The 17507-nt window shown below is 38.6% G+C and overlaps 2 protein-coding genes across 4 annotated transcripts; one reads left to right on the top strand and one right to left on the bottom strand.

Moving 5' to 3' along the window:
• The first annotated feature begins 6255 nt into the window (after window positions 1–6255).
• Window positions 6256–11783, top strand: LOC149150244 (uncharacterized). Its single transcript, XM_089442743.1, has 3 exons — window positions 6256–6726; window positions 6976–7215; window positions 8334–11783. The coding sequence occupies exons 1-3, from the start codon at window positions 6256–6258 to the stop codon at window positions 11781–11783; spliced, it is 4161 nt and encodes a 1386-aa protein (XP_089298869.1).
• A 392-nt stretch (window positions 11784–12175) lies between these two features.
• LOC149150243 (uncharacterized) lies at window positions 12176–15707 on the bottom strand. Of its 3 annotated transcripts, none has more exons than XM_089439604.1 (9): window positions 15554–15707; window positions 14995–15354; window positions 14312–14483; window positions 14096–14209; window positions 13816–13969; window positions 13490–13614; window positions 12939–13052; window positions 12735–12807; window positions 12176–12467 (listed from the first exon to the last, which is right to left on the bottom strand). In XM_089439604.1, the coding sequence occupies exons 3-9, from the start codon at window positions 14375–14377 to the stop codon at window positions 12430–12432; spliced, it is 684 nt and encodes a 227-aa protein (XP_089295730.1). In that variant the 5' UTR covers window positions 14378–14483; window positions 14995–15354; window positions 15554–15707; the 3' UTR covers window positions 12176–12429. The 3 variants fall into 3 exon arrangements, with proteins under 3 accessions (XP_089295730.1, XP_089295732.1, XP_089295731.1); XM_089439606.1 differs by having other exon boundaries at window positions 15186–15354; XM_089439605.1 differs by having other exon boundaries at window positions 15443–15593.
• Between the last annotated feature and the right edge of the window lie 1800 nt (window positions 15708–17507).

The following is a 17507-nucleotide window of genomic DNA, read 5'->3' as shown; positions in this document are numbered from 1 at the left end:
TAACCAATAGAGCATATACAGGACTGGATCATATCAGACCCCTTTTCTGAGTCTGTCCCCACTGCTTTTTCACAAACTGACATATACGCGACTTTGCAGTGTGAAACTCGCGTATATACGCGACTTTGCAGTGTGAAACTCGCGTATATACGCGACTTCCCTTCGTTAAACTTGCGTATGAGAATTAGACCAGTGAAGTTTTACACCTTCAGCTCCCCCTGAGTCTGTTATGTATGTGTTGTGCTGAGTACCCTGTGCTGTGCCACATCTTTCTGACTGAACTTCCTTCTTCTTCCATATCTTCAAGCATGTTGATGATTTCTTCTTATCATGAGCTTTGTTCCTGCAATCTTTTGTTATATGTCCAAACTTGTTACATGCATAGCATCTTACATGTTTCATATTCCTCCTATAGCAATCAGCAGCTTTGTGGCCAAACATATTGCAAGAAGAGCAATATCCATTAAAGTACCTTGAATGTGATGATCTTTCTGCATGATGGTCTTGAAACCTTCTTCTTCTACATATGGCTGCAACATGTCCAAGATTATGACATACATAACATTCAACATTATTCATGGGAGGAGTAAAAGATTTTCTTTGAGGAGTCTCTTTCCTTGATTGTTGATGGGGTTGTCCTTTCATCTCCTTGTTGAGCCTTTCAGATTTTGCATTAGAGATTCTTGTCTTACTTTGTGAACCAGATTCATCTTCAATAGACTCATGAAAGCCACGACCAGTTTTGATAGCAGGGGACCTTTGACTACTAAGAATATCATCCAAGATCTTAGTACTATCTTGAAATCGTAATAGTTTATCTTTTTCTTCTAATTTACTTTTCGAGATATTTACCTCAACTTGATGTTGTTCTTCTTTTTCCAGACATTGCTTCTTCAAGGTCTCTTCAGCTTTCCTTCCTTCATCCAGCTGATGCCTTAGTTTGAGGATCTCGTTTTCTTGCTCTTTATTCAGTGCTAGCAGCATTTGTCGAATTCTGGAGGCACATTCCAACAGATCTTCTAATCTGATGATTTCTTCTTTGAGGGCATTCTCCTTTTTGCTAGGTAGATCTTGCTGATCTATGGTTTGATCTGATGCTTCTTTTAGAACATGTGTTTTTTTAGTTTGCATTAGTATGCATCTATAATTATGCAATCCAACAATCACGATATGTTATAGATGTAAAGTGATCTTACAATTCATATTATCCTCAATACTAATATGGAAATTCATATAGCTAAAAGGGGAATTCATTCTTCAATAATCTACTACCAAGAGTAGAGGGATTATGGATCAATTTTGTAAGTCATTATAAGCACTTTATTATACAACAAAATGAACTAAATTATTATATTCTAAGAATTCAATCATTTTCCTTGAGAGTAAAGACCAAACATCATGTTTGTATTGAAGAGGTCAAGGTTATTGCTAAAGTTGCACAGTTCCATCACCGAAAATTTCGGGAAGCCATTGAGATTGAAAGAAGGCCAACCAATCTCAACAGAGATGATGGTTGTAAAATCAGTAGTTGTTGGATACCTGCCCTCTCTTCCTAGTAGTTTTTCCCCTTCCTCCCCTAGCTTGTTCTAGTTTTCTTTAACCATAATTCTTTTGATCCTCTTTGAATATCTCCCTTGATTTCTTATTTTTATGAGATAATCCTTTTCTTAACTGGATTAATTATCTAGTTTAAGATATTTAAATAGCAAATTTATGTTCCATTAGACAACCTCCCTAATAAATTTATATTTATTAGTTACCCATCCTTTAACAATAATATTATTATTAATAATAATACAATGAATCCTTACATTTACTAATTTCCCTAAAACTATTAATATATGTTCCTTTTAAATAACTTCACTAATAAATCGATATTATTTAGTTACCCTAACCATTAAGAATATGAATAAGACTATAACAAGAATTTAATAACAACTAATAGTATATTACTAATAATATATGTTATACATTAGTATAAATATTCCCTTCTCTATGATCTATTATATATAATAATTAATATTATTTTAGTTATTATTAATCCTTACAATTACGAATTTCTATTAATACTTATTCCCATTAAATAACCTTACTATTGTATTTATATTAATTAATTATATAAGTCATTAATATTAAGATTAATACTATAATATTACTATAACAATAATATTATTAATTTTTCAATCACTGATTGTGATTGTAAATTTCCCTAGATCTAGTATTATATTCCATTTGGTAATTTTTCCCTTAATATAACACTTGATAAGCGTTGAAATTATTTTTATGTTATCTTATTAATATTATTTCCCTAGATCTAGTATTATATTCCATTTGGTAATTTTTCCCTTAATATAACACTTGATAAGCGTTGAAATAATTTTTATGTTATCTTATTAATATTATTATAATTTAAACAATTTGAATAATAAAATCTCCTTTTTTCTTAGTCAATTTTAACGGTTTATCATTAATATGTAGCCATGATTGGATTATTCAACTTGTCCTAACGATGAACCACACTCGTTGGTTCAAAAAGCGTCGACAGTATTATCATGTGATTTACGCCGAAGAGCTTTTCATAAAATTCGAATATACTTTAACATTTGTAATAAGATTACATTATAGTGATATTTATTTCTGAAATATTGATGGGTTATTAAAAATGAGTGATATCAAATTAATTTTATTTCATTTTTTGAACACCTAGTTATTTGATGTTGAGTATGTCTAAAATACAAGTTTGTGGGATTATTCATGATTGAAATGTCAAGAAAACATTTTGGAATGTCAATGAAGTTTGAAGAATTCATTGTATTCATTGTAGAACAATGTAATAACACATTTGATGTTATCATGACTGGTCCACAATCTAGATTTATTAGTGTTAACAATAAGTTTCTATGTTAAAATTCATTGTATTCATTGTAGAACAATGTAATAACACATTTGATGTTATCATGACTGGTCCACAATCTAGATTTATTAGTGTTAACAATAAGTTTCTATTTACTAATTTAACAGAAAAATGTTCCCTTTTCATTGTGGAAAATTAAAGTTTTATGCATTATAGCCCCTAGGGGAAGTTGTGTGACTAAGAAACTCAGCCACAGGGCCTGCGCGCTGAGGAGGCACAAACCCAAACATTAAAAAAAAATTGCAAACATAAACCAAAAAAAAAAACTAAATTGAATACCAAAAAAAAATATGGAAAACATTCAAACAAGGTTCATGAAGCCTACCTGAAGCTGGGTCTGATTCGATGAAACCTCCTTTAGCGTCCTCCAAGAGCTCCTTCACTGTGCAATGGAGTCACTCAACACTCATACAAATTAGCCAAACACTCAAATAATAAGTGAATGACAAATGGAAGGAAGAGATATGCTTATAAAGCATTTTCTTCCCTCCAATTTCCCTTTCCCTCCACCTCATTTCCAAAAAAAGAAAAAAGAAAAAATCAAACAAAATGCCTTTTGAGGATCGACGGGTTCTATAGGGGTCCAATACGGGTTCTATAGCATACCTGCAGGTCTTATACGGGTGGTCGGGTATAATAAAATACTCACCGAATCCGAGTCTTAAGCGTGGGTTTATGTGAGTGACTCGGCTTGGTATAGAACCCGCCAAGACCGGCGAGTACTTGCAGGTCTAATACAGGTCATGCTTCACTGCTCTATACCATAACCCTAACCTTTCTAAATATGGTTGACATATCACAAGCTATAAAGAAGCCATCCACACATAATGGTCATAATTACTGAATAAAATTGTGTTACATGCTTCTATCCCCTGGTGAGCTACAGAATCCACAGAGCCATGTGGAAGGCAATAATTGTGCGTTGTTACTTTTGGCAGAATAGACACTTGGGCTATACATCATGCTGCACACCACACCTTAAATAATCTCTATGTTTGGTAACACCGTTTTTCATATTTGAAAATAACTCCATTGTCTCGTCTTCTTAAATAGTAAAGCTTAGAAATAAGACTGGCTTTACTGCTATAAAATACCTCCAATTACTTATACAGGCATGTCTTATTGATAGTATCTGACCAAAGCATGTTTCAGTCATAGGCCACTTGATGTCAATATCATCACAGCCACTGAAATAAAATACTTGATGTCAATATCATAACAGCCACTGAAATAAAATACTATTGAACCTTTTTTCCAAGGAAAACCTCACACTGAAACCCAAGGGGTGCTTCCCGACATCGGATCACAACCCTATTAAACCCATCAGTGAAGACTAGCACACCTCATCCAGCGGGGATTCAAACCAAACACCTTCTAGCATGGAACTAGCCATATACACAGAAACATTGGCAACAACACTTGAACTAACCCCTTGAATTTGATGCTTATTTAGAATGGTGGAACATTTCATATTCCACCTATTAGCCAAGGCTGTTCGGCATTTTGAACTGAAACCATATTTTAGCTCTGCATAACATATTAAAACAGTATGACCTATCACAGATAAGTAAAATGCTTAAAACAGCATAATGATATCACTTAAATGTTTTTGGATACTGCAAATGAATATACTTCAGCAGAGTTCCGCAAGTATCCAACACATCAAAGTTTATGACAAAATCCTCCTTTAATCAATGACCCCAAAAAATTAAAGAAATCAAAATCTAAACATCTTTAAGCTTGCTAGAAAACAACCAGACACTTGACAGTTTACAAAAAGGCATACATCCATAATATTTTAAATGCTTAGCTCGCCCTTGTATGCTTTCTACCACAAACGAACTGCAAAAGGGAAATAATTGTACGTTGTTACTTTTGGCACAACAGACACCGTTGATCTATACATCATGCTGCACACCACACCTTAAAATCTCCATGTTTGGTAACATCTTTTTCACCTTTGAAAATTATCCATTTGTCTCGTCTTCTTAAATAGTAAAGCTTAGAAATAACACTATGGCTTTACTGCTAGAAAATACCTCCAATTACTTATACAGGTATGTCGTATTGAGCAGTTTTTCCAAGGAAAACCTCACACTGAAACCCAAGGGTTGCTTCCCCACATCCTATCACATTCCTATTAAACCCATCAGTGAAGACTAGCACACTTCATCCAGCAGGGATTCAAAGCAGACACCTTCTAGCATGGAACTAGCCATATAGCCAGAAACACTGGCAACAACAGTTGAACTAACCCCTTGAATTTGCTGTTTATTTACACGAATGCAACATTTCGTATTCCAACTATTAGTCAAGGCTGTTCGGCATTCTGAACTGAAACTACATTTAGCTCTGCATAAGATATTAAAACAATATGAACTATCACAGATAAGTAAAATGCTTAAAACAGCATAATGATAACACTTAAAACCCAATGTTTTTGGATACTGCAAAAGAATATACTTCAGCAGCGTTCCGAAATATCCAATACATCAAAGTTTATGACAAAATTTTCTTTAATCAAAGACACCAGAAAATTAAGAAATCAAAATCTAAACATCTTGAAGCTTGATAGAAAACAACCAGAGACTTGACAGTTTACAAAAAGGCATAAATCCATAATGCTTTACAATGCTTAGCCCACCATTGTACGCTTTCTACCACAAACGAACTGCAAAAGGGCAATAATTGTACGTTGTTACTTTTGGCAGAACAGACACTGTTGATCTATACATCATGCCGCACACCCCACCATAAATAATCTCCATGTTTGGTAACATCTTTTTCACCTTTAAAAATTAATCCCTTTGTCTCGTCTTCTTAAATAGTAAAGCTTAGGAATAGCACTATGGCTTTACTGCTATAAAATGCCTCCAATTACTTATACACGTATTTCCTTTTGATAGTATTAGACCAAAGCATGTTTCAATAGTAAGTCACTTGATGTTAATATAATCACAGCTACTGAGATAAAATACTATTGAACCTTTTTCCAAGGAAAACCTAACACTGAAACCCAAGTGGTGCTTCCCCACATTCGATCACATCCCTATTAAACCCATCAGTGAAGACTAGAACACCTCGTCCAGCAGGGATTCAAACCAGACACCTTCTAGCATGGAACTAGCTATATACCCAGAAACATCGGCAACAATAGTTGAACTAACCCCTTATCTGTGATCGAAGACTGCGATCAGATCTGTGCGCTGCTCCACGTTCCAGATTTCAGACGCCTGCGCATTCCTGTCTGCGTGTGAGACCGATCAATCGAGGATCTGCCCAAGCGAGGCCCACTGGTCATGGAGGATTGATCTTCACCTGTCAAGTCAGATCTAGCGCCCATGGAGGTGTTGGGCATCTCCCAGGCCCCTCCCTCTCCTCCTCCGTCGACGATTTCCTCAGCTGAGGCGTTCAGTCGGCTTCTGGATGGGCTACCCAAGAAGAAAAATGTAGAAGCGGCGAAATTCGTCAAGAAGCTCGACGATATCCCTGAGATCTCTCTACCTCCGGAAACCCCGATCCAGGTTGCTCTGTCCCTGTCTGAGCGGGCTCTCATAGGCCAGTTTACTGGTCTATGGCCATCTCCCAAGTCAACAGAGAGTTGGGTCAAAAGAAACTGGTCGCCGCTGATCAAAGAAAGTGTGACCTCATATTTTCTGGGACGAGGATTCTTCCTCTTTGAATTCACCTCCAAAGATGATAAAGAGTTGATCTTCCGAAATGGTCCTTACTTTATGGGCCCCCAGGGTCTGTATCTGAACAAATGGACTCCTGACTTCGATCCAGCAGTAGACGTACCCAAAGCTGTCCCGGTATGGGTTAGGCTTCCCAACCTCCTAGTTCATTGCTGGAACTGGGATTCTTTGATGCATATTGGAAATGCCCTGGGGAAATTCATAGACCGAGCGAACAGTAAGGATCAATACGACTGTGCAAGGATCTGCGTTGAGGTGGATCTGGAGGAGGGGCTTCCGGAGGCCATCAAACTCAAAGTAGGAAGCTGGACGCATGTGCAGAAGCTAGACTATGAACAGTTGCCCTTCAAATGCCGGAAATGCCAGGTTTATGGGCACTTCGCCAGAAACTGCCCAACGGTCAATGAAGCAGCTCAAGGGAAGGAGGCCGGCTGGAATCAAGTTAAAAGATCCAAAATGTCTTCCAAGACCCAGAAGCCGGGAGGAACTACCGGCAAAGGCCCCCAGCAGGATCCAGCTCAGCAGATCCAGCAGTCCCAGCCCAAGTTCACCCCAGAGAACAGGTTCGATCCTCTTAGCTCCCAACCAGAGGACTCCCATGAAGTGGTAGTTCAAAAGCCAGAGTCCCCAGACAAAGGTTCCCAACCCCCCAACTTTAAAGACACGGGAGCCGCAAAAAGCTCAAAAGGAACCCCCGATGTAGTCGAGGAGGAGGATCAAGAATCAGAAGAATCGGAGGAGGAAGGAGAAATAGGAGAATCCCAATCCTCTGTAAGGAGATCTACAAGAGGGCGCAAAACGGATCGGGAGAAAAGAGAGCATGAAACGTACAAAGATAAACTACAGGGCAGTCAACCAACATTGGAGAAGTTGTTAGCAAAAAAGCCGAAGATGGTAAGAAATCAGCATCAAGGCTCCAAGGGAGCCCAGCCAAGCAAAGGTAAATAATGAAGATAATCTCCTGGAACTGTAGGGGTATGGGCAGCAAAATCAAAGAAGAGGCTATACGAAATCTAATAAGAATAGAGGCCCCCGATATACTCCTCTAGGAGACTAAGATGGAGGAGCCAGATTTTCTTCAAGTAAGCAAAAAACTTTGGAAAAAGAGTAATGCAACAGCTGTCTCAGCCCGAGGAGCCTCTGGAGGGTTGGGTACTCTTTGGAACGAAAGCAGGTTTTCGCTGGTGGCAGAGGCATCAAATACCCACTGGGCGATGTTAAAGATGCAGCATCTAATTACAAAAGAATTTTTTTGTCTTTTCAACGTTTATGTTCCGGTCAACGCTGGAGAAAAAAAGATCTGTTGGGACTCCTTAAGGCAGCAAGCAGATCTGGGCAATCTGGAAAATGTCATCATAGCAGGTGACCTGAACATCACTCTGCACTCTTCTGAAAAGTGAGGAGGTTGCATTGTGCGAGACCCGGCAAGGGAATGGGTAGAGGATCTCCTCCAAGACTGGGATCTGCTAGATATCAAGCCTGCCTCAGGTAAGTTCACTTGGTCCAATAAAAGAATAGGTCCTGGCCATATTGCAGCAAGGCTGGATAGATTCTTGGTGCATAGCTCCTTTCTTCTGCTTGGCCTAGAAGCTAGCATGCACATTCTCCCTTGTAGCGCCTCTGATCATAAGCCAATCAAGCTAATCCTTCGAGCTCACGCTGACCTTGGCCCCATTCCCTTCAAGTTTAGCCCTTTGTGGATCAAGGAACCCATCTTCTTGCAGATTGTCAAAGAAAGCTGGTCCCAGCCTGTCAGTGGATCTCCATTTTATATTTGGGAAGAAAAACTCAGGAGATTGAAATCAGCCCTAAAGTGTTGGGCCAAATCTCTTGTCAATCCAGCAGCTGAAAGGAAAAATATCCAAAGCCAGCTTGAAGCCCATCAATTGATCACAGAAGAGGCATATATATCTAGAGAAATCTTAGACAAAGAGGTTCATCTCCAACAGCATTACCATAAATCTTGCCTGGCCGAAGAGGAAACATGGAGGATCAAATCGCGTTGTCTTTGGCTAAAGGCAGGCAACAGAAATACCTCATTCTTTCACAAACAAGCTGAAGCCAGGAAAGGTTTCAATTCTATAACTGAAATTAAGGAAGCTGCCACCATACACAAAGACTTTGCAAGCATTAAACATGCAGCCCATCAACATTTCAAATGCCTGTATAGTGAAGAGACGAATATGAATCAGAACTTTTGTTTGCTGGACGGGGTACCCACTTCAATAACTGTTGAGATGAACCGCCATCTAGAAAACAAAGTCACAATGGAAGAAGTCAAAAGGGCCCTCTATGCCATGAACCCAGATAAATCCCCAGGCCCTGATGGTTTTTCCGCCTCTTTTCTCCAAACCTGCTGGCACATAGTGGGGAAAGATTTATATAAAATGGTTCAAAAATCGCAGGCTTGCCAGAAACTAGGAGGAAGTACTAACTCCTCTTTTCTTGCTCTCATTCCCAAGGAAAAGGGAGCCAACTCCTTCAATAGGTTTCGCCCCATATCCCTGTGTAACATTGGCTACAAGCTGATCACAAAAGTTATTGCTAACAGGTTGAAGCATATACTTCCTAAAATCATTCCAGAGAACCAAGGAGGCTTCATCCACGAAAGGCATTTGGTGGACAACTTCACACTAGTCCAAGAGGCAATTCTATCAAGTCAGCAGCGCAAAGAACAAGGTATGGCTATCAAACTGGATCTAGCAAATGCCTTTGACCGAGTTAATCATAGTTTTCTTTTGAATGTGTTGAAAAAATTTGGTTTTGGGGTGAGATTTATCAATTGGATCCGGGCTTGCATCTCGGAACCATGGATCGCTCCTTTAGTCAATGGTAGATCTGCAGGTTTCTTCAAAGCTACAAGAGGATTAAGACAGGGTTGTCCCATGTCTCCTCTGTTGTTTGTTATTCAAGCTTCAGTTCTCAGTTTCCATCTAAACAAAAAAATGCAAGAGCAGGAGATTTCAGGGATATCCATAGCGAGGGGGGTCCAAAACATAAATCACGCCTTATTTGCAGATGACACTCTGCTTCTTGGGACAGCTTCGATCCACTCAGCCAGAAGATTTAAAGAGATGCTCGATGAGTATTGTATGGAGTCTGGTAGCAGCCTCAACAAGGGTAAGTGCCATACTTACTGCTGGAACACCCCGCCCTCTTTGCTCAATATCATCACCAGATGTCTAGGATTTGCAGCTTCCTCAGAATGGACATCGTTCAAGTATCTGGGTCTACCTATTTTCCTCAAGCGCGCCTATAGCAGGGACTGGATGCCGCAGGTAGAAAAATTTAAAAGCAAACTCCAGGCATGGGGAGCAAATTGGCTAAATATGGCAGGCAAGACAGTTCTCATTAAAGTCGTCCTTAGCAGCCTCCCGTTATACCAGTTCTCTGTGCTTCTAGCGCCCATTGGTATACTCCAGAAAATGGATCAATACATCAGAAACTTCTTTTGGAAAGGGGGTAAACACAATGAGAGAAGATTCCCGCTTGTTAAATGGGAGACTGTTCTCAAACCTAAGATGGAGGGTGGGCTCAATTTCAAGAAGCTCCCTCAGCAGAACATAGCAATGGGAGCCAAGCTCCTCTGGAGATTAATTGCGCCTAAACCAGGCTGGGCACAGACAGCACTCTGGAGAAAATACCTCAAAGGCACGAGATTGAGATGTTTAGATGGACCTTTACCTCAAGGAGCCTCGCCGATCGTCAACCTCTGCTCCAAAGCTGCCCCGTTGATTCAATCCAAAGCCTACTGGATTCCCGGAAATGGGAAAAAAATAAGCATATGGAATGATCGTATCATGGATCGCGAGCCTATAGGAGATTGCCCAAAGGTGAAATCGCTGAAAGAATGGTTGACGGCAGTCGGGAAAACTAAGCTGTGGGACATATCCGCATGGAATGGAACGCAATGGGCGGGCTGGAGTCTGTCGGATCCGCCTTCAGACCTCCACCAAGAGATCATCCACCTCTGCGAATTACTGAACGGAATTGCACCCACGCGCATCAACAGGAAAGATAGGCGAGGCTGGGGCGATCAGTCGGCCGGATATACAGTTGCCCAGGGATATGCGTGCCTTGCTGCAATCCCAAATGTGCCTCCAGACCCGGCCCCGTGGAAGACAGTCTGGGACATCTCCACGCTGCCAAAAATTGATTTTTTTTGTTGGCTTTTATGCCACAGGAAAATATTAACCGAAGATAAACTCCAGAGGCGCGGCTTCTACGGACCGTCCAGGTGCTCCTTGTGCCAAGACTCTGAGGAATGCGCCACGCATCTGATTCTCAATTGCAAGTTCTCCATTCAGGTCTGGAGAGAATTGATGGACTATTGGAACCCCAGATTCGAGCTTCCTGCCGCCATAATAGATCTGTTCGCCACTTGGAAAACCTGCTATCCCGGGCCCTCTCCCAAAAATAAAGTGATCAAAGCGGCCTGGGCATCACTGCTTAAAATTTGCTGCTGGCAGCTATGGCTAGAGCGCAACAGCAGAATCTTCAGGAACATCCAACACAATGCCAAGACGGTGGCGGCCAAGGTAAAGATTCAATTAAAAGAATGTTTGGGAGAACATAAAGATGACTCTAACCTCACCCAGCTAGACAGAGATTGGGGGTCCTCCTTGAGCCTACATTTTCATCAAAATATCAGAAGCATGGCTCCTCCTGAGGAATGGCAAATAAGGGGAAAAGGTAGCGAGGATTTTCAAAACTGGATCCTCAAGCAAAAGGTGCACTCCCTCTTCTTCGACGAGGCAGCAAAAGGTAATCCAGGCAACGTTGGAGCAGGGGGAGTAATTAAAAACATTGACGGTGCAGAGATCCTCCACTTTGCCTGGGGTCTAGGAATCAATTCCAGCATCCAAGCTGAGGCATTTGCCCTCTACCAAGGACTCAAGCAGCTCTTGAAGCTAGAAATCAAGGAGGCTAATATCCTTGGGGATTCCGAAGTGATCATCAAACTCATGGTGACTAACTCTACTCCACGGGATTTAAAATTAGCAAGGCTGATCCAAAGAATCAGAAGCATGGCAAAGCTGTTCCAAAATCTGAAATACTATCACGTGCTGAGAGCCAACAACAAGGAGGCAGATCTTGAAGCCAATAAAGCTGCACAGCTATCGGCCGGGGCAATGAAAAGAGACGGGGAAGAAGCATGGGTCCCAATTCCTTAAATCATTTCAGCAGATATGTTTTTTTGCTTAATTCTAAAGCTGTTTGTTTGTATATTTAAACTGGGGCAAATTGTAGAAATAAGCGCAATTGCTGATCCCAAAAGGAGATGGAAGTGGAAAGCAAATCTAATAGCGTCTCAGAAGGACGAATCCAATTGGATCGTGCCCACTCCTACTGTAATCAGAAGATTGGTATTTAGACCGACCCATTAATACAATCCATAACCGTTCTTGTTAAAAAAAAAATAGTTGAACTAACCCCTTCAATTTGCTGTTTATTTACAAGAATGCAACATTTCATATTCCAACTATTAGTCAAGGTTTTTCGGCATTCTGAACTGAAACTATATTTAGCTCTGCATAAGATATTAAAACAATATGACTATCACATATACGTAAAATGCTTAAAACAGCATATTGCATAATGATATCACTTAAAATCCAATGTTTTTGGATACTGCAAATGAATATACTTCAGCAGAGTTCCGAAGCATCCAATACATCAAAGTTCATGACAAAATCTTCCTTTAATCAAAGACACCAAAAAATTAAGAAATCAAAATCTAAACATCTTTAAGCTTGATAGAAAATAACCAGAGACTTGATAGTTTACAGAAAGATATACATCCATAATACTTTACGATGCTTAGCCCACCATTGTACGCTTTCTACCACGCAAACGAACTGCAGAACAGACCAAAATAAAGTAAGTTATTGCATTGAAAAACTGTATAAATAGCAATTATGAGAAATGAAGAGAGTTTTCAATAACAAAGACAACAACGACAAGTTGCCAGTCACAAAGGACAATCCACCTAACAAATATTCCAATTTGGAATCAGGAGGCAAGTGAAAACATAAAGTCATGAATAGTCTTTCACTGCGATAAGAAAGTATGTGCTGACCAAATAATAGATACAATTGCCACAAATTCCAGGGACTTGGGTTTACCTTGACCTAGTTTATTCAGCGTAGCTGACCATTGCTTTGATGATTTTCTGTAAGAAGCAAGTACTCTTTCCATCTGCAATCCAATGGAATAAAATATCCAAAAGTAATAAGCTGCCAAGTCATAACAGAAATAAGAACATAGATTACTGGCATTAAAAGACAAGCATATGCCAGAGTTAAGAGTTAACAGCAATGCCAACTTACAACATTCCCACTAGAAGAATGCATTGACAACAACGCTCTCTCCAAAACATATAAATCCACAGCTTTATCTTCTGGCAATGTAGATGTGAAACTAAGGCCAAAGTCGATCAGGACCTGTTTCAAAAACATCATAATTTACAATATCAAATATTCATTTTCCCATAACATCATATATTGGAAGGATAGTATAACATGCTAAACATAAAAGACAAGCCAAATCATTATGCGCCATGTACATGGCATCAATTGAGAAGGCTTTCCAAGCCACTAAAGGCAAGCTGTATATGCATTGAGATTGAACAGATCTATGGGATCTTACTTTTTCTTTTAGAAAAGCAAGAAAAACAGTAATTAACAAACTGTGCATGTCTTTGTGGTATGCAAACACAAATATTTACATGCAGTTGTTAAAATGCAGTAGAATTTGTAATTGCATTAAACAATTTTCATAGTTTAGGATAAAAAACAAAGCCTACAACCTGCCAAGGGTAAGCTTTTTCCAATAAATGTATTCGGATTGGAAAAAGTCACTATTCAAAATAACTTCATACCAACTGTTTGGAATCTTGATGAATTATCATATTTGATGTTGTCAGGTCACCGTGCACCAAACCTCCATCATGTAAAAGTCCAACAGCTTTGCCTATCTGTTGAGCAATATCTTCTATTTGTTCCTCTGTGGGTACAAGGCAATCAGAGATCTTTCTTGTTCAGCTAAGCTAAGACAAACATAAAATTACTGGCATTGGGGACCAAAGGAAGACCAAGTAAATTGAAGCTAAATCAAATTAAAAATGATTATTCCAAGCTAGCAATGACGATCCTTAAATTCACACTGTAGATCATATGGAATTTCAATATGACCAGAAAAACATACCATAGCCAGTAATTGATCCTGGTTGCAAAAACACGTCTTTCACAGATAGACCCTCTATATATTCTAATGTCAGGGTGTGCAGTTCAGAATCCAGGGCAAAAAGAGTGGGAGTTGCAACTCCAAGCTTTCTAGCCTTAGCCATGCAACGCGCTTCCTAGAATCACATATTGGTAAGGATCTCACTCACAACCACCTTAGGAAACAAGCATAATAATCTATCTCCTTATAGCCATGAAGGAAAGATAGAACAGAAACGAAGTAATTTTTCTTATACACTGACCCCATAAAGACGTTTCAAAGTCAACTTTGAATCCAAAATGGGATGCCTGTACTTCTTGGAGAAACACTCTTTAATAATGGCCCTCCTTCCCAGAAAGTTGCATTCAAATATTCTCTGCATACAAACAGTTAAACTCTGAAATAGCAAATAATACAGAAAGGCAACATCCTAAAAAAACTCAAGGAAACAATAAGACAACCAGCTAATTCCACTCACAGCCTCTGCACCCTGCTTCACCAGCTGCCCTGAAGGAAACTGTTTCTCCTCACATTCAATCTCCATGAGTAATTTGTCTACAATATTTTGCAAGGCCGTATAAATCACCTTGCTTTGAAGTGCTGGATAGATAATAGGTATCTAATTTACAAGTGCTAATTTGTTTTAATCCCTGAAAGCACAATGCACAACTGCATGTTATATGATGCAGTTATATGGTAATAAAATGATTAATAAAATGGGCATCAAAAGATCATAGATGAGCCTTAGTTGTTTGTTGCACATATGTAGGGTTCACAAAAGTTTTCTTGATGTTTATATGTAAGAAATTCAAGAATGGAATAACCTAAGAATCTGGTCCATAAGAATCTCAGCTTTATGTATTGTGCCATGTGTCGTTGTAACAGTATTGCAGACAAATAATATGTTCCCTGAGTTTTTAATATTTATTGTTCATGTAAGGATGTACAAGGAAACTGAAAACAAGAAACCTATAAACTAAAGAAAAATGTAGATAAAACGCATATGGAAGTGCTGATTACTTGGCCAATTACTTATTCCACTGGTTTTACTATGTAAAGAGCACAAACAATGGAATACAGTAACCAGAAAGAGTGGTTTTGTTTCTATTTCGTCATGCAATTTTCAGGGAATGATATTGAAAGTGAAAATCAATAACTAACCCTGATGGAGCGCAGCCTGGAGGGAACTAGGAAGATTCCAATCAAATCTTAACCCCACCCCAAGATTTTGATGCTGCATCTAAAGGTAATCCAGGAAAGGCAGGGTTGAAGGGTGAGCGGCTAGAGAAATCTATGTAAACTTCTCAGTTGTCTTCATGCAGAACATAGGAAGTGGTACAAAACATAGTTACCAAGTTCGCCCGAATTCGGGCAAACAGTACGGAAATTCGCCGATTCGGTTCGTCCGCCGAACAGTTCGCAGAAATTCAATCCGATTCGTTGCATTAAAGGTTAATCGTGGAGTTAATGCAGTTTGTTGATTCTCTGGCGCAGGATGCCTTCTGAACATATATGGAAAATCTGAAAATGACAAGGAGTTAGGGTTAGCAAATGCATTTCAAAGTCAGTCGAACTATTACCTGCATTTCAAAGTCAGTCGAACTATTACCTGTATATTTGGATAGAAGATGGTTGTAATCTGTGTAATTCTCTACGACGAGTATAACAATAAATAAATAAATCGGTGTAAATAATACAAATTCAAAGCCCAAAGCATTACCAATTCAGAGGGTTTCAGTCGCAAGGTTTTCCTCCCAACACGTAAGGGACGGAATGAGACATGAGGAGGTCGTTACTTTGTAACTCAAATGCATCATCATCATCCATGTTGAGCGAATACATTAGATATGGTACAAAAGCAGTTGCAATGAGTGGAAATTTCCAACCAAGTTTTATTGAATAAATATTTCATCATAAAATAATGTACTTAGATAAGTAAAAGTACCAAGAGAAAGATTATTCATTTGTTAGGCTTTGAAAAGAGATATAAGCGGGATGGGAATAAAATAATGTATTTGTACTTAGATAAGTAAAAGTACCAAGAGAAAGATTATTATTGGTTAGGCTTTGAAAAGAGATATAAGCGAGATGGGATATAGAGAAAGAATAAATATGACATGTACAAAAAAAACAAAAATGGAAAATATCAATTAAATTAGTAAAAATCTATTTTTTCAATCCTCAATTTAGAAAACAAAACAGAAAATAAGTAAAAGCAGCTTATTTTTTCTTTGTTATACGATTCTATGAATAGAAATAAATAGAGTTTAGATGGCACATATAAATAAGGAAAATAAAAAGTTAAAAAGGCAAAACTTAATAAAAGGTAAAATTGATATTAAAAAATGTATGAAGTAACTTAATTTTAAGTAATTAGTTTCTATTTATGAAAGGATTGATGTTTTGGAGAGAAAAGATAAATAGTATATTTTTTAGATAATTTTATTTATAAGATTGTTATATTATTCAAAATTAATAAAAATATTCATAATTCAAAATAAATTGAGGACAAATTAATTAAAAAAAAGTTTTTATGATGTATATTATCGACTTTTTTTCATTGAATTTTTATCGTATCTAATCGAATTCGAATTCTAACTTGGTAAATATGGTACAAAACAACCTGGAATGAACAAAGTTCGTTATAGCAGGTTCTTGGTTTCTAGGGGTTCATGCACAGGGCAGACTGGTCGACGGAGCTGATAAACTCAGCGTTAGACATATATGGAGCTGATAAACTCACCGTTAGACATAATATATATATATATATATATATATATATATATATATATTATAAACTTGAATGATGAATTACACTGTGGGAGACCCTGGCTTAAATACAGCCCTGGGTGCCTCTTGGTAAAAAAGATCATGCCCTTTAATTACTTACTAACTACAATTTATTTAATTTTATATAACACAACCAGGCCAAGATAGGGGGATTCCGGAAGAGTTCAAAGGTTGACCAAGTCTATGGCAGTTTGGATTCCCATTAAGAAGAAGCTCAACATAGATCCAAGTCTGGGCGCAAAGAGTTGGTCATTGCTTCATCAGTGTGAGTTGCACAATAGCAAATAGCACAAAATGTGCATCATAAAATGCAGACCAATGCTATCAGGACCAGCCAGTGCAAACCAATTCACACCTTGCCATGCCCAAACTGACCCTGAACCAGACCAGCAGGCCAGTTTGGGACAAACCGGCTAAACTGACCAGAGCAGGTTGGTTTCGATCCAAACCAGTCCCCATCCCATCGACCCACTTCTACAACAGTTCAGTGGCACAAAGGTGTCCCCCTCCCACACCCTTAGTTATCGCTATATGATGATGCCCCCACCCTATTTGCCTAACAGCTCTCATTGATCATTTGTGAGCATTTGGAAATTGCAGAGCCACAGTGAAGAGAGTTGATTTGAAGTGAAAATGGCACTCTTTGTGAGTGTTTAGTGGATTTGGCATCTACATCAAAGTTCTACATATCATCTACAATCTTGGAGGATACTTGCAATAGGATTGTTGTGCATAGTCAAAGGTATGTAAAGAATATTCCAAACCCTCATTGTTTTTCTATTCAAATTTTTGATTGTTGTTTTCGTAAATAAACAAAGATACGTTTTGCATCTGCAGATTTGTTTTCACTATTTGATATTATCATGGCACCTGAGAATGTGAAA

This window comes from Pinus tabuliformis, chromosome 9, assembly GCF_031772625.1.
Source record: "Pinus tabuliformis cultivar Carrire ecotype Pingquan chromosome 9, CPIR1, whole genome shotgun sequence".
NCBI classification, from domain to species: domain Eukaryota; kingdom Viridiplantae; phylum Streptophyta; class Pinopsida; order Pinales; family Pinaceae; genus Pinus; species Pinus tabuliformis.
The sequence above is the reverse complement of the archived record's forward strand: the minus strand, read 5'-3'. Positions and strand labels throughout refer to the sequence as shown.

Coding starts and splice junctions, on each gene's coding strand:
- LOC149150244 (XM_089442743.1), top strand. CDS start 6,256: ATGGAGGTGTTGGGCATCTCCCAGGCCCCTCCCTCTCCTCCTCCGTCG. Junction 6,727..6,975: donor ACGTACCCAAAGCTGTCCCG/GTATGGGTTAGG, acceptor CGGAAATGCCAG/GTTTATGGGCACTTCGCCAG. Junction 7,216..8,333: donor CAGAGGACTCCCATGAAGTG/GTAGTTCAAAAG, acceptor ATCTTCTTGCAG/ATTGTCAAAGAAAGCTGGTC.
- LOC149150243 (XM_089439604.1), bottom strand. CDS start 14,377: ATGGAGATTGAATGTGAGGAGAAACAGTTTCCTTCAGGGCAGCTGGTG. Junction 12,808..12,938: donor ATTCTTCTAGTGGGAATGTT/GTAAGTTGGCAT, acceptor ATTGGATTGCAG/ATGGAAAGAGTACTTGCTTC. Junction 12,468..12,734: donor GCTGAATAAACTAGGTCAAG/GTAAACCCAAGT, acceptor TCTGTTCTGCAG/TTCGTTTGCGTGGTAGAAAG.